The sequence below is a fragment of the Phyllostomus discolor genome, chromosome 1 (assembly GCF_004126475.2).
Source record: "Phyllostomus discolor isolate MPI-MPIP mPhyDis1 chromosome 1, mPhyDis1.pri.v3, whole genome shotgun sequence".
Lineage (NCBI taxonomy): Eukaryota > Metazoa > Chordata > Mammalia > Chiroptera > Phyllostomidae > Phyllostomus > Phyllostomus discolor.
In genome coordinates, this window is record NC_040903.2 from 30,025,385 (window position 1) to 30,046,856 (window position 21,472).

Below are 21,472 nucleotides of genomic sequence, written 5' to 3' on the forward strand. Positions count from 1 at the left end.
TATTATAACTAAATATAGAAATTAGGCAACACCGCTGTCTCTCTGGCCATTCTGTCCAACCTTCTTTATTCTCTGCCTTCCCTTCCCCCACGGACATTTTAATTTTGTTAAAATGTTTTTACTGCGGCTGTGACTCAAGAGGCTCAGCAAGCTGCAGAAACACACTGTCATTTAATATTCCAGCCCACAGCCCAGACAGTTCCGCATCAGGTCACTTGGAGCAGAGCTGTTGAGTCTGCTTTATGACAACGACTGGCAACCCTCAGCTGCAAAAAACAGACAGCATTAAAAAAAAAGAAAGAAGAAAGAAAGAAAAAGACAGTAGTATGCTATGGGCAATAATTCCACTTTCAGTACCAGAATACAAGTAGGAGCCAGTTTAACAGAAGCGAATGTTGTCACCAGATGACCATATAGCACTAAAGCCGCACTCTTGATTCCCGCATGTGTTGGTTGGATAAGACACCACCATTCATTTATCCACCTGCCCATTCATTCAACTCTATTCAAAGTGGGCCTATTTCAGGATAGGAACCATGCAAAGGCGAGGCTTGGGACACAAAACAGCACCAGCACAGCTCCTGCTAGCAACACACCTGTAGTTATTGCAGAAGGTAGACTTCAAAACCCTATTTACAGGATGGGTGAGAACCAAAATGGAAGCCAAAGAAGACAGTACGGAACTCAGACAGGGAAACCAGAGGGAATCACAGGGGCTCACACAGGAAGTAAGATTTGAAGGAAAATGTAAGGGATGAATTGGATATTTCCAAAGGAAGGAAAGGGGTGGATGTTTTTCTGACCATGGAAACACATATGTAAAGGCAAGAGACTGATGATAGCAGTGCCCGTAACCAAGATAAAGAAAGGAAGGGACGAGGTGGGGATGGTGAGTGTCTGCTTTATGTCATGTTTGCAGTATCTGTGGTGGATTTAGGGCTCACATTTGGGACTAGAAATAGAGATTAGGGAGTCAGTGTCTACAGGTCATGGGCAAAGGCAGGTGAGTTCCTGAAAGCACGTAAGGATATACAAAGTGAGAAGTAAAAACAAAGGCCCTGATTAAACCCTAGGACAGCAACACCGAAAGGTGTAACTGAGGACAAGGAACACACATGGGGCGGGGTGGGGGGGAGGTCCGAAGAAGAGCGTAGAGGTAGTGCAAACAGAAGCATGTGGTGGCTGGAAGGCACCTGCTTTTACAGAGGTGGTCTTCCTCACTCGTGCATCCCAGCCCCCCATACTTACTCAGATACCTCCTGAGTAAGTGATGTTATATATTATCCAGTTTAAGTTGAACTTAGAAATTAGAGAAGTAAAGCCAAAAATTATGTAATTTGTGTAATGAAGATATTCTGTCCTTTTTTTTTGCTTTTTTTTTTTTTGCTATGGATTTATTCCTGTTTTCCTTCCCAGAATTCATTATGCCTCCTGAATCTGGATGCATGTCTTTCTTCAAGTCTGGATAATTCTTCACTATTACATTTAAAAATATTACTTCTTGTATTTTCTTTCCTTCTGGAATGCCTATGAGATGTAGTATATGGAGGTTTTCTATTCATGCTACTGTGAAAACATTTATGCCTTTAAAAGGATGTTTGTTGTTTTTAACGCAGCATATTTTATATGTGAGTATTTTTTGTAAAAGAAGGATTCTCAGCTAACCAAGTCAGTCATAGTACCAGGAAATGGAGGTGTAATAGTGCCCTAAATCTGACCACTAATTTAGGGCAATTCCCCAATTCCTCTGCCATAGGGTTCAGGACTGAAGTTCATTTGCATATTAGACTCCAAGGGAGCATGAAACATCCCCCACCCAACAGGCTAATAAAGCCTGAGTCTCAAACTTGCTGCTTTGCCTATGCCCTGTATCTCAGCGAAGGTCGCTCCCCTCTGCCCTGTCTTCCAAATCAGAGCCTAATTATGCTTTGAGTCATCTCTCTCTTTAGCCACAAGTGTGTCTTCTCCTCTCCCTTCCTGTGCTTATTCTCCAGGAAAAGCTGACATATTTTCCGTTTGCATTACCCTAACAGCTTCCTAGCTGGACTCCCTTGCTGTTCTTTGCGCCTGTTCCAATCTGTTTACTCAGGGCTTCTGGAATTGTCATTCTGAGTCTTGAATCTGTCTATGTCCCTTCCTGACATAGAAAGTGTAGCTGACTTTCTGCTGTCAAGAGAATAAAGTTCAAGCTCTTTACATAGCAATGAAGCCCCTAGATAATTTGCCTCCACTACCCGTCCACACCTTGTCTCCTGTCCTTGCCACACTGCACACACTCTCTGCTCCCCCTGTGGTGGTACTGTGTTCCCATGACTTTTTGTTCAAGCTACTCCCCTCCCTTGGAATGTGCTTTGTCTTCCTTTACAAGTTGAAGTCCAGTGACCGATTGGTTAATGAGGCTGAGGCTCCACAGCCAGAGGTCATCACACTCATCTCTACTTGCATCTGCATATAAAGTGTGTCACTGTATGCTGTGCATTTGTGTACTTGACTGTACACTTCGGTGGAGCCACAAGGTCCTTGAGAACATGAAACATTGCCTTCTATTCACCTCTATCATTCTACTGTCTAGCAAGACACTGGAAGATTAATACACAGTTGTTGGATTAACTTGTTATAATACAGTATTAAAAAAAACTCTGAAATTTTAGGAATCCATGCCTACTATAGACCACTCTGAAGGATCTAAAGTAATAGAAGAAATTGAATACATATATGTGTGTTAGGTACAACAAGGTCTGCCCAGAAAAAGTCCAGCCATTGTTAATATAACAAGAACAGTGCACTCAACCTCAATGTAACCTGGCAGCCAGGGACAGTGGACTGGGTTGTGCATGTGTGACAATGATGACTTCACTGTACTATTCAGTGCGGGTGGTAAATGGCCTTGCGTGAGTGTGGGTATTATGTGGCCGTCACATTCAAAATGACTGAGTGGAGCAATGAATCTGCATCGAATTTTGCGTTAAGCTTGGACATTCTCTTGTGGAAACTATTGGGATGATTTGGAAGGCTTTGGGGGACAATGCAATGAGTGGAGCGCAAGCAAAAGTGTGGCCCAAACACTTTAAAGATGGTGGAGAATCTGTTGGAAGTGGTTCACGTTCTGGAAGGCCTGCAACAAGCGGAACACCTGAGAATGTTGACCCTCTACCGACTGCAATGAACAAAGATTGGTGTCTGTGCAAGAACTAGAGCTGATCCAGGGATTCTAAAAACTACCGTGTCCGAGATTTTGACGCAGTATCTTGGCATGAAATGTGTCATGGCAAAATTTGTTCTGTGGCTCTGCTACCAGAGTAGAGGAAACATCGAGGTGCAGCTGCTAATGACTTGATTCAAACCGCTACCAATGAACCAGCGCTCCTCAAGAATGTCATAACTGGAAATGAATCATGGGAGAACTGTGTGAAGTCCCAAGGTGTCTGCTTTGAAGGGAACTGAGACATCATTGTCCTATGTACAATGATTCTTGTATCTTCTTCAATAAATGTCTCTATTTTTCATATTACATAGCTGGATACTTTCTAGACAGGCTTCATATATTCTAAAACCTCAGATTTTTTTGAAAAGTCATTTATATTTGGCCAGTTAAGAGAGAACCTAAGCAAGCATGATAATATGACAATGCTTGTATCAATTTTTAACCCCCCATCCCCAACCCCAGTTAAGTCCTCTCAGCATGAATTTGAAGAGCTGGGGAGAGAGGGGAGCAGTGACCTTATCTGCTACCTCCTAACCAATATTCTAGACGAAGCAGAGCAATGGAGATCAGTGACAGACACAGGTAAGCAGGGCAGTAATGTTCAGGTCTATTGAATGGCAAGACTAATTAAATGTGGGGAGTAAGGAAAGAGTGTATGCAATATAAAATTATTAACAGACCTCAGTCTGTTCTTAAGATCATATGAAGGCCAGCATTCATTACTATTCATCCAACACATTTCCGTACTTATCAAGGTTGACGTGAGCAAGAGGTTGTTTTATAATATAATGGGGAAGGAGATTTTAAATTATTCCAAGAGAAATCCAGCTTTAAGGCTGTTTCAAAATAACACTTCCTAAATTTAAAAATGTCAACAATTCTTTTTTACTTTGTATGTAGTGATGGAAATTTTATTTAAAAGAACCCAAATTGAAATCAATTAGTGGAATCTAATTGTCATAAAACTTTTTTTTTCCATCTCACTTTGGCTATTCATTGTGTTGTTTGATTACTTAACAAGAGGTAATTTTTCAGCTGGAAGCCTTAAAAAAATGTCACTGGAGGTTTTTTTTCAGGTTTAGATCAAATAAATTCTCAGTTTAATATCCTGCTAGAGCTTTGTAGATACGGTTTTCTTCCTTTCCATTTATCAGATGACAAATGCCGCCTGACACCAGCCTGCGTGCCACATGAAGATCACCACATGAAGTCCCCAGGAAAATCTTCCATGCGTCAAAAACACGTTGAAATGTTAGAACTTCTCACTTCGGTTAGCTGACAGTGATGGAAAGCTACACAACAGTTGACAACAAGGGTGAACCTGATTAAAGGGCAGAAGATTAGCAGAGAAAAGACAAAGCAGTCTCTCCAGTGACGCAAATGCTCATTGTTAAGTTGTTGAGAGGCTATGTGGAAAGCTGAGGGTGCCTCTGGGACAGGCTTTGGAAGCAACACAGAAAGGAGGATCTGGATTGAATCTGTGCCTACCTTCTGGCAGGGAGGGCACAGCTGAGTCACGTGACTCGGGAGAAACCGAGAGGCTACTTGAACAGAGATGACGGATGGGTGGGGAGCTGATGTGTTGTCCGAGTGAGCAGGATAGGCTGGGAAAAGTCACATGGGGACACGGGGATCAAATAATGGAACAGAAGGTTTGCAAGCAACAGGTACACACAAGCCAACCTTCCAATCCCAACATCATTTCAGCACAGGGGCTGAGTTGGTTATGGGGGCTCCATCTTATTCATCAACAGAAAGGTCTTTTCCAGCTTAGGGTAGCTGGCCGCACCTTGATGACAGGTTAACCTGTCAGCAGCTGCTTCGCTGTGCAATGACACTGCACCCAGCCCTGGCCACTGGGCTTGGGGCTGCCATCCAGGAAAGGGGGTGACACTGACACCAATAACAGCCTTTGACTCCTAATCATTAGCTGCAACATTACTGAATAACAAATGCTCAACTTTCCCCATTTGGTGAAAATGGTTGTATTATTCAGTGACTCCTTTGGTTGCAACTTAAACTAGTTTGGCTGAAAGGGAAGGTGTATTAGCTCATAGAACCACGAATGCAAAGGGTGTCTGGGAAAAAGATCCCAACAGGGACTTGGGTGTAGCGAGCATTCTCTCTCTTTGCCTCTCATCTGTTTTGTTTAGGATTTTATTTTTGGCTTCCTTTCCCAGGTTAGGTGACTTCATAAAATGGAACGATGGTTAGTATCAGCTTCTGGGCTCACAACTTTCCAACTTCTTCTTTTTTTTTTAAAGATTGTATTTATTTATTTTTAGAGAGGGAAGGGAGGGAGAAAGAGAGAGGGAGAGAGAGAGAGACATCAATGTGCGGTTGCTGGGGCTCATGGCCTGCAACCCAGGCATGTACCCTGACTGGGAATCGAACCTGCAACACTTTGGTTCGCAGCCCACGCTCAATCCACTGAGCTACGCCAGCCAGGGCACAACTTTCCAACTTCTTAACAAGAGACGAAAGGGAAACTTCCCCCGTGGCTCTCACTTTAAAAAGAAACTTGCAGGGAAGGACCCTAACTGGCTAGGGTTGGATCACTTTCCACCCCTGCATCAGTCACTGAGCGTAGAATCCTCATTCCCAGAGTCACATCATAGGCACACTTTAACCTTCACAAATTCAACTGAGTGTAAAACAGGGAAAAGCAGGAGAAAGACGATGGATATGCATGGGTGACGCTGCCAGCCATTGGGCCTCAGTGAGTACAGTGTGAGCCTGGAGATGGGACTCCGCTGTTCCCCAGCCAGTCTCAGCTTCCAGAGCTTTCCGTGGCCTGAGAACCCGGAGAAATGGTCCAGGGCATCACTTCATATAACACAGCCTCTGAATGCAAGCTAGCCACTTCACCTGGTACTCAACCGAAAAATAGCCATCTGTCTCAATATGGTAGGCAAGTGGGAAGTATTGGTGTGGCCTTCATGAAGAAAGATAATTATACTCTTATGGGAGTTTAAAGGATTTTCAAGGTCAGTTTTACCTGTATATGAATTTCTCCTCACAAGCTGACTTTAAAATCTACCCCCTGCCTAGGATTACTCCGAATTCTATACTAACGTGGGGTCCTGGCTGGTGTGGCTCAGCAGATCGAGTGCCGGCCTGCTAATCAAAAGGTCACCAGTTGGATTCCCAGTCAGGGCACGTGCCTGGGTTGCAGGCCAGGTGCCCCAGTTGGGGGTGTGTGAAAGACAACCAATTGATGTATCTCTAGCACATCGATGTTTCTTTCCCTCTTCCCCCCCACCCCCCATCCCCTCTCTCTAAAAATAAATAAATACAACCTTTTTTTAAATTAAAAAAGTGGGTCTAGGAACCATCCCTCACTTGGCCACTGACAACTCAGAAGCAGGGTCCTTTAGGAGGGGAGCGGCTTCCACTTGTACTTTATGCTAGGAGATTTTGATGGGTTTCTGTCCAAAGGGAGTGTTGTCTCCTAGGAGAACAGGGAGGAGCCCGGGGGAGAAAACTATTGAGAGTCAGCGCACTGGAGTGACTGCAGGGATCTGAGATGTTTCAGGTAAGGTTGGAGTGTTTACCAGCGTCTTCCACCACCTGGCCTCCCTTGGAGTCCACTCCCCTCCTCTGGTCCTCCCTGGGGCTCACTCCCTGTCTTCCTAGTCCACTTTAGAGCCTGGCCGCTCATGTGTGCAGTTCATATCCACTCCTTCCCCACACTATTGCTGCCGTCGTGTTTGTGTGCATGAGCAGCTTCCTTCAACTCATGCGAAACTGCAGTTCAGCTGTAAACACATTGAACTTGGAACCTCAGCTCCCCTCTCCACCTGGAACCAGGCCAAGAGCCCCAGAGGGCCAGGCAGGGCCTCGCTCTTTCCTCTTCACCAATCCTGGGACAGCATCCCTAGCCCCAGCTCTGCGCCTCCTCTTTTCCCAGCTGGTATATCCCCCACAGTGGAGGGTGTGTGTCCGAACAGCGTGGAGACCCTAGTCCCGGACGCCACCGCTCATCCTCTTTATCCAGGTAAGGTTGCCAGGTAAAATATTGAATATTTGTGACATCTTTCTACCAAATACTTTATTTATTGTTGATCTGGTCACCCAGGGTTTTTATTTGCCACATCTGGCAAGGCTTCCATCCGTACGACTTCTTGCCGGCCTGGCGCAGCAGGCTGCCTGCCGGGACATTCCTGAGCAGGTTGTGAGGTGCCTGGAAGGCACTGTGAGTGATCACTGAGGCCCTCGCTGATGGCAAGCACTCAGACTTTCATGCCCAATAGTCCTCTGGATTTTATACTTTAAAAGATAACATTTATATTTTTTTAATTATAAAATATATTTATGGCCAAAATTTGGAAAACACCATAAAATACAAAGAAAAAAATAAAAGGCACTTTTAATACTTGTACTCAGGTGTAATATACATTGGGAAAATTTCCTCTAAAGTTGTATACATTTTATAAGTTTACTAAAATACAGTGTGTGTGTGTATGCTTATGGCCTTTTAACTTGTTTTATTGCTTAAGATCTTATCACAGGAATTTCCCCCTTGTCATTAAATATCCCTCTAAATAGATTTTAGACCCTCCTAGGAACCTGGTAAATGGTGTGCACCACGGCTCTAAATTAATTTTCCTCCAAATAGCATGTTTTCGGAGTGCCATGTTGTCACCTGCCTTCTAAGCATCTCTCCCTTCTGGGCGGGCAACGTGAAGGGGAGACCGTCCAGGAAGGTAAGTGACCCACGCAGCATGCCAACATCACCCCACCTGGAGAATGAGCTGTTTCCTAAGCCTGGGTTTTCTCCTAAAGAGCGAAGGAGAGATCAGAAAGAAGAGAGGAGGCAAGAACACCTGCTTCCTTCGCGTAGACAACAACCGCATCAGGAGGTGAGAACACAGTCCGAGGGCCCGTTCAGTGATCCTGCTGGCTTACAAACCAAGGCTTTTCTGCTTTTGACGCTTCACCCATTGAACAAAACACCTCCCAAACCTCGAGGGGAGCTGTTTGGATGAGTTGGTCTGCCTGTAATTGCTGCTTGTTTGATTTGATTGTGGATTGTAACATCATTAACAGGAGGAGGGGACAAGTGGGAGTGGAGCCTGCAGCGCTGGCTTCAGCTCATCCTCTGCCTGGTGTGTTCTGGGCTTATCTCCCCCCACGGCCTGGCAGCGCCTCCTCCTTATCTAGCCTGTTTTTCCACGCCTCCCCCGGGTGAACTCCCGCAGCCAAAGTAACACTGCCAGCATGCTTCATTATATATCCAAATATGTTTCTTTTGCTTACACAAGCCTAAATGAAAACTTATTTTTGTTGTTTTCTTGTGAGTGTTTTGGAAAAGGTTGAGGTTTGCTGTTTTCCTAAATGCTTGCAGAAGCACGGCCCTCATAGAAATTGTGTGTCACGGAGAAGAAATAAATTGTTGGTGATTAAGAATACGGTATCTGGAAACAGGGAACAGACCGACTGCCAGAGGGGAGGGGGGCAAAGGGGAATAGTGGAAAGAAGGAGAAGCGGTTAGTCCAAGAACATGTGTGGATGACCCACGGACACGGTCAATGGTGTGAGGACTGACTGTGGGAGGGGGGAGGGCTTGGCCGAGGAGGGCAAAGGGGGAAAAATTGGGCCAACTGTAATAAACAGGAATAATAAAAAGAAAGAAAAAAGAATGCAATATGTTGTGAATTGAGTCTTATTTTTCTTTTTTTAATATTTTATTTATTTATTTTTAGAGAGGGAAGGTAAGGAGATAGAGAGAGAGAGATAGAGAGAGAGAGAGAGAAACATCAATGTATGGTTGCTGGGGGCCGTGGCCTGCAACCCAGGCATGTGCCCTGACTGGGAATCGAACCTGCGACACTTTGGTTCGAAGCCCGCACTCAATCCACTGAGCTACGCCAGCCAGGGCAGTCTTATTTTTCATATTCGCTGTCATTTTGAGGAGATTTGGGGTGGAGAAGATATAAACACATCGAGGATCTGTTCCTCCGTGTGGCTCAGCCCACGTGGGGAAGTGGAAGTTGTCCGTGTGCTGTGGAGTCAGAAGGTGAGCGAGGTGGGACCAGCCCCCAGGAGGAGGAGTTCGTTCTAGCATCTAACCCCACACAGGCTAAACCCCATCCTTGACTTTGGCCTAGACAGTCCCCTGTGGGCTTTCACAGCTCAACTGGCTGTCACTTTCTGGTCTTCCTGACAGCCAGACACTTCTCCAAGAGCTGTGTGGCTGGTGTGTAGAGAGGCCGCTTTCACTTGTGTTTGTAGATGGATGTATCCAGAGACCAACAAAGTCGTTGAGTCTCCTTTCCCAAGGACTCAGAATTTGATTTGTTTGGGGGATAACACCTGTCTGAAGCATAGAATCTCACCGCTTTATTTCCTTTCAGTCCTTTAATCCTGATGCCAGCAGAGCTATAGTATTCATAAATCTATGATCAATGAAATGTCCTCTCCCCATCTGCCAATAACTTCCAAAACACACCCCCACCCCGCCCCCAGCCCTTTCTAAGCCGAGCTCGCGGCTGCACTCTTCAATGACGTGTCACTTCTCGCGTTCGGTCCGGAACTCGTGGGTCTGGTTGACGAGGCAGAGACTTCCCGGTGCCTGATTCCCTGCGTGGAAAAGTCGACCTAACAGCGTCCCTCTCAGGGCCCAATGAAATAGTGCAACAGCAGTTGCCCAAGACCCCGCTTATGCAAAAACCACCAGTATGATTCCATAAAAATCTAATTTAAAATTTGTGCCTGCAAATTAAAGCCAGATAGGGAGTGTGTCTTCCTACCAGAGAACCGCTCCTATGAAGTCAGCCCCCGCCCCTCCCCACCTCCTGAGGTCAGGACGGCCGGCTGTTTGCACAGGGTACATGGTTTATGTTCGTGCACAGATAAGCGCTTTTCTTCTCTGTCCCTACGCGCCTGGGTCTCCAGATTTCATTATCGAGAGGCAGAGCCCATCAGACAACTTGATCAGCAGCCAGGGACGTTTTTTTCCTCTTCTTGTCCTTTGTCAGGTCTTTGTTCCGCCCCTGGCTACACTCGAACAGAACCACTTACTGGTGATTAAAAGGAGGGGACTCGGCGGCGGGGCGGGGCCTGCCGGGCGCGGGGCGCCGCGATTGGGCTCACCCTCCGGGGCTGCGCTCTCTTAAGTGCCAGCCGGCGGGCGTCCACCGAGCCCCCGCCAGGCCTCGGACCGGCCTGCCCCACCCGACGCCGCGGAAACGTCAGCGGCGAGCTGTAGCCGAGGCTTGGAAGCGGACGGACGGACAGGCGGCCTCCAGCGCGCGCGGCGGGAGGGAACAGACATCCGCAGCGCGGACAGGAGCCAGCCCTGCAGCCGCCCGACGACAGCGCCATGAACCAGAGCGACAATGCCACTCTGTTCTTCATCCCGTCCTCTCTGCAGCCGGACAACTACACGCTGCCGCCCAACGCCAGCAGCCCGAGCCCCGGCCCGGACTTCTCCGGCGCTCCCACCCCCAGCGCCGGCCCCAGCCCCGGGCTCAGCCTCGCGCCGGGTCCGAGCGTCAGTTTCAGCCCCGGCCCCACTCCAACTCCGGGGCCCACGACCAGCGGCTTCGCGGGCGGCGCGGGCAGCCTGGGCGCTTCCCCGTTCCCTCGGCCCTGGGTCCCCCACGAGCCCCCATTCTGGGACACGCCGCTGAACCACGGACTGAACGTGTTCGTGGGCGCAGCCCTATGCATCACCATGCTGGGCCTGGGCTGCACCGTGGACGTGAACCACTTCGGGGCGCACGTCCGGCGGCCCGTGGGCGCGCTGCTGGCCGCGCTCTGCCAGTTCGGCTTCCTGCCACTGCTGGCCTTCCTGCTGGCGCTCGTCTTCTCGCTGGACGAGGTGGCTGCCGTGGCGGTGCTCCTGTGCGGCTGCTGTCCCGGCGGCAATCTCTCCAACCTGATGTCCCTGCTGGTGGACGGCGACATGAACCTCAGGTACGGAGCCGTGTCCCTCGGGCATCTTTCTCATCCCAACCCGCCGCGCTTGCGGCAGAGGGTTCAAGACCAGGAGGAGAGGAAGGAGAGGCGGCTAGAATGAGGCGGGGAACAGGGAAGAAGAGAAGTGGGGGAAGATGCTGGCGCCCCGGCTTTCGAAGTCAAGGCAGAGGAGAAGAGATAGTGTGGCCGGGGAAAGACCTAGACTTGGAAGGAGCTGCTCCGAGGCTCCCGGGGATTCACCCGCAGCGCTCTCGCCACCCTCCCCGAGGGCCGGGCTGTCGGCGCAGGCCCCTGGAACACAAAGGGAACTGGCCACTCGCCGGAGATGCACACAGAACAGGGCAATTGGTCCCCATAAAGAGTTGTCTCATATAGAGGACAACGGGACTGAGTGGAATCCAACAAGTATTCAGCAGCTTTACCATGTCTAACAGGTTATTTGGAACGCTTAAAAAAGAAAAAAGTGTTCCTTGCCCTCAAAACCATCTAGGCTTCATAGGTTTTACAAAGCCAGGGGCAACGGTACTTTTTTTTTTTTTCCTCTGCCCGAGGTTCATGTTTCAGGTGGACTTGGACATGCAGCTCACTTGGCATTCCCCCCCCCGCCCCCCCCCCCCCCCCCCCCCATGAAGTAGGTTCTCCCCAGACCTCAAGCTGGGGATCTACAGCCGCCCCCTCTACCCAAGGTGCAAGATGGAGGGTTTCCCTGTGCCTCACAGGCCCTTTGGCTCAGGGCCCGTTTTGACCTCTGTTCCTCCCCTTTTCTGCAGCATCATCATGACCATCTCCTCCACGCTGCTGGCCCTGGTCTTGATGCCCCTGTGTGTGTGGATCTACAGCCGAGCTTGGATCAACACCCCCCTGGTGCAGCTGCTGCCCCTAGGGGCGATCACCCTGACCCTTTGCAGCACTCTCATCCCGATTGGGCTGGGCGTCTTCATCCGCTACAAATACAACCGGGTGGCTGACTACATTGTGAAGGTAACGTCGCTCTCCCCTTTCCGTACGTGATAGACGCAGGGAGTCCTTGTGCGCAGAACCCCGGCTGGAATGCTAGGAAGTTTGGGGGAAAGGGGTAAGGAAGAAAAGGCTTTGGCTGTCCTTGCATGGATACACTTAAGAAAAAAGTTTATGCCACAAAGGTAATTTTCACCTTCAAATTTCAAAAAATTACAGCTTTCATCAAGACACAGATTTATTAAAAACAGCACAAGAGAACTCAATACTCATAGGAAGAAACAGGCCATGTGGGAAGTAGATGGCAGTGCATCCGATGGACACATGTCCCATTAGCAACTAGTGTGTTACAAACACGCAGGTGAAATAAGGTTATTCTAATACAACTTGTATAGTATTTTAAAATGCATTACTGTGTTTTTCAACGGCAGAGCTCTGAGTAATTCTGTAGACTGCTGTTTTCTAAAAAGAAGTTGACACTAATTAAGACCAAAAGTAATTTAAAAATTACATCATAGCAATATAATAGAATGCACAAAATATGAACGTCAAAGCACAAAATTAGATTTTGAATAAATAAGGCAAACTGTATTGCCATTACTGAATTTTTGTGTTCCTTTTCTCCTTCCCCACTGCAATATTTAATATAATTACTTTTTTTTAAAATTTTAGAGCGAGAGCAAGTAAGGGAGGGAGAGAAAGAGATTTGTTGTTCTACTTTTTTAGAAAAGATTTTATTTATGTTTAGAGAGAGGGGAAAGGAGGGAGAAAGGGAGTGAAACATCAGTGTGTGGTTGCCTCTTGCATGCCCCCTACTGGGGAACTGGGCCAAAACCCAGGCATGTGCCCTGACTGGGAATTGAACCAGTGATCCTGTGGTTCACAGGCTGGTGTTCAATATGCTGAACCACACCAGCAGCAGGGCTAATTTTTTTTCTAAAGCAATCTGAATATACAGAGGGGCTAACTTTTATTAATATGGAAAATAGAGTTCTTTTCTGTACATATATCCAGCCTTAGGTAAAAGTAATTGTGTTCTATAATAAACATATATTTGAGTGTAATAAATATATATTTACATGTAAATATACACATATTTTATAAATTACATATTTTTATTGTTGTTCAAATATAGTTTTCTGCCTTTTCTTGCCACCCCAGCCCAACCCCACAGCCCTCCCTACCTCCCTCCGGTTTTCACCCCCCTCCTCTGTTATTGTCCATGTGTCCTTTATAACTGTTCCTGCATATATATTCTTAATATATCAATAGATAACCTGGAAGTGCATTAAGAACATATTAAGCTTAATCTTTTAGCTAATGCTATTAATGTGACAACATTTACTATAATGCTTTAGGATTCTAAGAGAAAGTCAATTAAATAAGTTATCGCCACGCTAAAACAGATAAATATATTTAATAATACACAGTTCAAGGAGACTGGCTAACTTTGAGTTTAAGCTGAACTTATCCCCTCTCCTGAACCAGCAAATTCATGGGACATGCTTTATAACATTTTTATACTTTTGCAAACACTTCAAAATGAGCATTTAATGTCAATGCTCACCCAGAGGACTTAGAATAGTACAGAGGAAACTTTGGAGCCATTATTTTCACATTTAAGAGTCAGATTTTCTGCCCAAGCTTTTGATATGGGCACACTTTGAAACTCAATATAAGAAAAGTTTTGATTTATAATGGTTTGGTTTCTGCCAATTGCACACGGGCAACATGAGTCCCTTATATAATAATAACTGCAGCATCCTCTAGGGTGGACTTTTCAACCAGCCCAGATGAGTTTTAACTAACTTTTTAAAGTACCATATATGCCAGTCCCACACACCCCTAAGGGGTTCCCCCCTACCCCCAACATCCAGGCAACCAGAAACAACACTGTTCTGGATCTGTTGTCCCCCTCACAAACACCTCTCACCCCACCCCCACCCCCATTTAGAGGAACAAGCTAATTACCAGTCTGAAGAACTAGGAGTGGAATTTTTAGGTTTCTACTTGCTATTTACACAGTCTGTCTTCTAAGTGACTGAAATGTATCAGTCAAGACGACACACTGTTTTATTCAGTCAGTTCTCTATTACACATCCATCTACTATAATAATTCCTAAGCACCACTAGAGACTCATGGGTGGGAGGTTTCCCATGAACAGGTGACAAAGGGGGAATTGCAAAATTGCAACGGACACCTCACCTGTTATAGGTGAGGTGAAAAAATGTTTACATTTTTTCTCTTACTTAATCTAACAGTAATCGCTTTTTTTAAAAGATTTTATTTATTTATTTTTAGAGAGGGAAGGGAGAGAGAAAGAGAGAGAGAATCATCAATGTGCGGTTGCTGGGGGTCATGGCCCGCAACCCAGGCATGTGCCCTGACTGGGAATCGAACCTGTGATGCCTGGTTCGCAGCCCGTGCTCAATCCACTGAGCTACGCCAACCAGGGCAATTAGTAATTGCTTTTGATATTGCTATCAGTTCTCTGAGGTATAACATATTTTGAAGGTGAAAAATATCACACACTTGTTTTCATAAATTTTAATAGCCTGTTATCTCATGTGTTAAACTAGAGCTAATTTCTTTTTTTTAAGATTTTATTTATTTATTTTTAGAGAGGGAAGGGAGGGAGAAAGAGAGAGAGAAACATCAATGTGCGGTTGCTGGGGGCCCTGACCTGCAACCTGGCATGTGCCCTGACTGGGAATCGAACCTGTGATGCTTTGGTTCTCAGCCTGCGCTCAATCCACTGAGCTACGCCAGCCAGGGCTAAACTAGAGCTAATTTCTTATGGAAAACATGGGTCCTGGTCCAGGAAAGTAGTGTCCATTCGTCCACTCTACTTACTCATCAGACCACTCCTGGTGAATGGGGCTCAGTTCTCATTGCTCTGTTATTAGGGGGCACATTCACGCATTCAGTGCCTGCTCGGAACAGTCACAACTCCAAAACAGACTTTTGACCGAATGCCTGGGGACAGTCCTGGCGAAGAGTAGCCTTCCCCATATGACTGTTCTGTAAACTTCTGGAGGCTGTTTTGCAGGAGGAGCCTCCGAACCATTAGAGCTGTGCAGCGTGGTTCTGGAGGCCTCCCGACAAGGTGGTGGGAAAGATCTCCATTTTGTGTGGGAGGTCAGAGTGGGCGGGACTCTTCCAAGGGCCTAGGGTCTCTTCCAAGGGCCTAGGATTTCCTTGCCTGAATTCCTTCTCAGCTACCTTCTTTTTGATCGTTTGTTTATCCATTTTCTATCGCTAGGTTTCCCTGTGGTCTCTGCTAGTGACGCTGGTGGTCCTTTTCATAATGACCGGCACTATGCTAGGACCTGAGCTGCTGGCCAGTATTCCTGCAACCGTGTACATGGTGGCGATTGTTATGCCTTTGGCAGGCTATGCTTCAGGCTACGGCTTAGCCACTCTTTTCCACCTCCCTCCCAACTGCAAGAGGACTGTCTGCCTGGAGACAGGGAGCCAGAATGTGCAGCTCTGCACTGCCATTCTCAAACTGGCCTTTCCACCTCGATTCATAGGAAGTATGTACATGTTTCCCTTGCTCTATGCCCTTTTCCAGTCTGCAGAAGCAGGGATCTTTGTTTTATTATATAAAATGTATGGGAGTGAAATACTACACAAGCGAGATCCTCTAGATGAAGACGAAGACACAGATATTTCTTATAAGAAACTGAAAGAAGAGGAAATGGCAGACACGTCCTATGGCACCGTGAAAGCAGACAACCTAATCATGATGGAAACCACGCAGACTGCTCTCTGAGCGTGGAGGCACGCAGCAGCTCCGTCCTGCTGAAGCGTCGCTTCGTATTCATAGTCTGTGTTAGTGCATATGGTTTACATAAAGGGTAACAATTGGTCTGTGTTATATACTTGTAACAATTTCGATCTTCCCATTGTAAGGTTGCCTTGGTGTGTTCACCGAGCGCTTTCACAAATTACAGATCAATGTCGTACTATGACTCGCACCTGGGACTGCTGACCTGAAGCCTGAGCAAGTGAAATGTGCTGTTTGGTTTTAACCATGACCAATCTCTATGACTGTTTCAAACCTGTAAACTCTTGGAAAACAGAGTCTTGGAGATGTAGAATTTTGGTGCACTATCTTATATTGGTTAAAAAAAAAAGCTATATTTGTAAAGCATAATTGAGTTTAATGTAATTGTTGGAAAAAAATGTGTGCTAGCTCAACTTATAAATACTTGACAATGTTGAAATTTGACCTGTATTTAGGAAAATCCCCAAACAGGTCAATTAAACAATATATAGTATTTTAGTGTCAAACATGTTTCAAATCAGAAAAAAATATATACATCAGTGCATTTGTTTATTTGATCTGGTATCTATTGGTGATGAACAGACAACGTTTTTCAGGTGGACAGAGCATTTTCTTTCCAGCTGGGGACTGACTTGGTCTTCTGCAGTGACATTAACTGCACCATAAATCAGTTTATCTTGCGGAGGGCTGATAAGATTAGAAGAATTTGCGGAACTACTCTCCACCCCGAAGAAGAATAGTTATCAGTACCTCGCGGTACTCCACAGTACCTGGAGGCCAGGGTGTGTGTGTGGGGGGGGGGGGGGTAGTCTGAGGGGGCAGGGCACGTGCTGCAGGGGAGAAGACTGTTAGCCAGAGTGCTTCCCCTGTACACTTACTGAAAGGGTTAGTGAGTGTAGGTAGACTTCTCGGAGCATCTCTGAGACAATTAAGTAACCTGTAACCTGAGATCATAGGTAAGCCAACCAAAACAGCTTCCCAAACCTTCGCATTTTTGCGCGCTAGCCAGAGGCTCCCAGCCTCGCTTCAGCTTCCTGGGCGGTGCAGACACCTGGTACAAGCAAGGTATGGGGACCACCTGGCTCAGCTACTCCAGGTGAGAGCTCTACCTAGTTGGAAGGCTCTTCCCCTTGGGCAAGTTCACTTATGAATTACTTCGTGCATCGCAAGGAAAGCTTCTTTCTGTAACATCTAAAGGTATTTGTGTGGACCTCCGAGTGTGGAAAAGTTCCACACCGAGGTGGCCCGGGGGCAGCCCTCCCGGCGGGGACGCGGGGACACAGCGGTGGCGGGAAGGGTGTGTCCGTGAGGCGGGCTCTGGGGCCGCCCCCGCAAGGCCGCCTATTTAGGGAGCGGCGGCAGGCTGCAGCGGCCGGGCCTGCGCTTATGGCTTCCCTGGGGGACGGGGTGCAGGACGGTTACATGTACCCCGCGTGCGCCGCCTACTCGTACCCGTACCCTTACCCGTCCGCGGCCAAGGGCAAGGGCGTAGCGGGCGGGTGCAGCTGGCGACCACGCAGCTGGGGCTACCCTCCCGCGGCTTCCTCCTCCTCCTCCTCCTCGGCCGGGGCGGCCCCGCCGTCCTTTCCCGGCTACGGGCAGCTGATGGCCGCCGAGTACTTCGACAACTACCAGAGGGCGCAGCTCATGGCCCTCCTGTCTCAGGTGAGCCCCGGCCTGGCCCCGCGGCTCCGCAAGGTCGGCAGCCGGGACGCGGCCGTGCAGGTGAACCCGCGCCGGGACGCGTCGGTGCAGTGCTCGCTCGGGCGGCGCACGCTGCTGCGCAGGCCCGGCGACGTCGGGCACCCGGCCAGCCCCGGCCCCGAGGGCACGGCGGGCGCCGCCGCCTCCCTGCAGCCGGCCCGCGGGGGCCCCGAGCGCGACAGTCCCCCGAGCGGCGGCCCGCGGCCCGTGCACTTCCCGCGCACCGTCGCGCTGTACTCGCCCCTGGTCTCCCGCCACCTCACCACCTTCCTGGACGGCGCCGAGGCCGCGCCGGGCGCAGGGCGAGGGCCGCCACCCGCGAAGCCCCGAGACGCCCAGCCGGGAGAGGGGTCGGCGAGGAGTGAGCCCCAAGCGCCGCCGTCCCAGGACGAGGAGGAGGAGGAGGCCGCGGCCGCGACGCGGGCGAGCGGGGAGCCGCGGGAGACCCGGGCGGCCGAGGCCACCCCGCGGAGCGCGTCCGGGAGCCCGGAACAGCCGCCGCCGGCACGGGGCGCCCAGGCCGCCGAGGGCGCGAGGTCGTCGCAGCGGAGCCCGGAGCCGGGCAAGGAGCGCCTGCGCTTCCAGGTGAGGCTCGAGTCGGCCCGGGAACTGGCGGGGGGCGAAGGGGGGCTCCGGGGCGTGCGTCTCCTCCAGGTTCGGGTCCCTGCCCGCTCCGGACCCGTGGGGCGTGGAGGACGTCTGTGCGCCTTTCTACGGCCGCCGAGGGCAGCACGGCCATCCTCCTCCGCCAGCAGTAAAATCAATTGTGGCCTGATTGTTTACGGCGATTACAAACTACCAGCGCCAAGTTTGGCGAGGGAGACGCCCTGTGGCATTCGTATTCTGAGCATATTTGCTGCCTAACCTCTGGTCGTGGGCACGCGGTCCCGTGTGGACCGCGAATTCGGTGGTCTAGGGAGGGTGCTCCGCTGAACGTCAGCAGCTGGACTTGTTGGCAGGAGAATTGATTCCCACCAATCCCACTCGGCTGTCCGAACTTAATGTGGCAAAAGCCCGACAGGCGACTACCAGGGTCAGCTCCCTCCTAACTGATTCTTGCCTGGATTTCCAAAGCTTCTACTGGCAGCGAGAGCTACTGTAGCGCCTCTCAGGATCTTTCCTCTCTCTTGGAAAGCACCCCTGCTCAAGCGCGGTGCTGCTTGAGTGTGTGGGCTGTTGTGCATTGGGCAGGCTCGGAGGGCGGGTTCACACCAGCTGAACCCCAAAGGGCTGGAGTACACAGAGGGCAGCTGCGGTCCAGGGCAGCGGGAAGGCATTCGCAGGCTGCCAGAGCCCGGAAGGAGGCCTTCGGTGGTCTCTTCCACCGCCGTCCCAGGCTCTGGGGGCGGGCGAGGGGAGGAGTGGTGAGTCAAGGAGCTATGCCTAAACTCCATACCTACTTTCTTCATTCTTAACCTTTCTGCACTTTAATTTGCTCACCTGTGACAGTGCTCTGAGTGCTCTCCTGAGTTCCTTTCCCTTGTAGAGCTCTAACTCCAGAAACTTGTTTACACCTAGTTGCTCACGCGGATGGAAGAAAGCCTAAGAATACAGCAATGCTCCTTTAATTCACGTTACGCATGCGTTATGGCTTATCCGCCATGCAGATTCCTAGCTCCACTGTTCGGTGCAGATTTAACTAGCAGCACAGAGAACTTAATCTTGGGTGAACACCTTGAAGTACTTCAGGATGAGGAGTCTTACTCCTTTCCTTCAGCGTAACCACTTCCACATGTGTGTTCGAAAGTCCCACCTTTTCCGACAGAAGAGGCCTCCCTGCAGAATCTCGAGGTTTAGTGAACCCTGGATGTTTGGGTTTTCTCTTGCCTGTTTGAGGGAAAACACCTACTTGCTCAGTAATTTGCTCTAGGAACCCAGTTAATCTGGCATATAAACTTTTGGGGGCCCACGCTTGCTTATCTGCTTAATTAAGCCATTGGCTCACCTAATTACTACTGAGTAGAGACTGTTTCAAACTGACCCTGCTGCTTTCCTCCATGATCTGAAGGAAGTTGCCAATTTTAAGTAGCAACCAGATCCTTCTCAGCTTCTGAAGTGGATACAAATTCAGATGCCGTGTTGGTTACACTGTGGTATCCTCTCTGCAGTACTTGGAGCAGAAGTACGGCTACTATCACTGCAAGGACTGCAACATCCGGTGGGAAAGTGCGTACGTGTGGTGCGTGCAGGGCACGAGCAAGGTGAGCGCCACGCGACCGGCACCCTTTGACATAGGTGTCAAGAAGGTTTTAAGTTTTTCCTCTCTCGTCACAGGTTTACTTTAAGCAGTTTTGCAGAACCTGTCAGAAGTCTTACAACCCTTACCGCGTGGAGGATATTATCTGTCAGGTAAGTCGAGTGCTGGCATTTTTGTGCCTGAACTGGGGAGTGGTGGAGGGGCTTGGTGTGGTTTGCTGAATGTGTTTCCTCAAAGAGGCGAGGTTCCCAGTGACCTCCAGGTTTTGACAACTTTTTGGCAGGAGTTTGGAAACAATACTTGACTGGGAAACAGGCCCTTGGTGGGAGTTTCCTTCTGCCCTTGCAAATCTCGATCATGGTAACATTTCAGAGACCAGGACCTCACTTGAAATATGGAGGGATGTTTGTCTCACCTGCTGCTCAGTCTAGTGCAGGAGAAAGCAAGCCGAAAAGTAGGACCCTGTTCTACTAGCGTGAGGTGGTGAAAGTTGCCTGTTTTGCCCAAATGTTTTTTATGAAGCGTATTTACCCAGTTTAGTTAGTGTAAGCATGGGGTTTTAAAGTTCAGTCTTGTCTGAGAACTTGCAGAAGGAGAATAATTTGTTTTGAAGTAAATCTAAGTTGCCGAGCTTTATAGGGTTAAGTGGTAACATTGCTTATTCGCTATTAAGGAAGCACTGCGCTGTGTGGAGGGGCTAAGGCGACCCAAGACAGAAGAGGTGACTACACTTGCCAGTTATCACAGAGAGTGGAGCCCCACTCTCCAGTTGAGACAGCCTAATCAACACGCTTGACTCGAGTTGGATGTCGAAAACAGTATCACCATGGGGTGGATGGTGGGAAGCTAAGTGTGGAAAACTGTTTAGACTCCCATAGACCATGGCAGAGTAGGGCGAGGTTCTAAAGGAGGATGCAACCACCCTTCTGTGGGCTCAGCAGTTGCTGCTTTACCTTCGGCCTCAGCTTGAGGTCATTTGCAGTAGGGTGGGGTGAGGGCCAAGGTCACTGGTGCCAGGCCTGACCCACAGCTTGCTACTAGCCACTAGCCTTACATTAGCTTTCATTGTTTTGCAATACGGTTTATTTAACTCCCATTCCGTTTACTTGTTCTCCATCCTTCAAGCGCAGGTAAAGACTTCCTGTAGAAAGTTGTTTCAAGAGAAACTCACAATTCCAAACTAAACCCTGTGCAACATGGGACGACGACAAATGGTTAAACCCCCTCTGTCCGTTAACTCTGTCCTTGCTACAAGGGATGCAGACAGCCAGACTAGCGCAGGGCCTTGCTCAGAGTGCATTCCTAAGTGTTCATGTGTTCAGTAAGTGTTGGAATGGACTGGAAAGCTTCTTGAAGTTCTAGGGAATTACCAAGGGTTTACCTTTTGAATGTGCTTGCTTCTCACCTTGATTTTTCAGAGTTGTAAGCAGACTAGGTGCTCCTGCTCAGTCAAACTCCGCCACATCGACCCTAAACGGCCCCATCGCCAGGACCTGTGTGGGAGATGCAAAGGCAAACGCCTGTCCTGTGACAGCAGTTTCAGCTTCAAATACATCATTTAAATGAGTGTAAAAGGCCGGGCCCGACTGGGTGCTAGTGGAGCAGACACGTGGGCTTTTCTCAAGCCCCTTCTCCTTCCGGCCTCTTCCTTTTCCTGAAAGGCTGTTTTTGACAAAGCCTTGAAATAAAAGTATT

At 48.8% G+C, this 21,472-nt stretch overlaps 2 protein-coding genes across 2 annotated transcripts; both read left to right on the plus strand.

Annotated features, from left to right (window-relative positions):
• Positions 1-10,293: 10,293 nt before the first annotated feature.
• SLC10A4 (solute carrier family 10 member 4) lies at positions 10,294-16,413 on the plus strand. Its single transcript, XM_028507766.2, has 3 exons — positions 10,294-11,125; positions 11,899-12,109; positions 15,349-16,413. Exons 1-3 carry the CDS (start codon positions 10,530-10,532, stop codon positions 15,859-15,861), a joined length of 1,320 nt encoding a protein of 439 aa, XP_028363567.1. The 5' UTR covers positions 10,294-10,529; the 3' UTR covers positions 15,862-16,413.
• Positions 16,414-16,741: 328 nt separating this feature from the next.
• ZAR1 (zygote arrest 1) lies at positions 16,742-21,472 on the plus strand. The gene is made up of 4 exons (XM_028505378.2): positions 16,742-18,165; positions 19,689-19,781; positions 19,855-19,929; positions 21,196-21,472. The coding sequence occupies exons 1-4, from the start codon at positions 17,263-17,265 to the stop codon at positions 21,337-21,339; spliced, it is 1,215 nt and encodes a 404-aa protein (XP_028361179.1). The 5' UTR covers positions 16,742-17,262; the 3' UTR covers positions 21,340-21,472.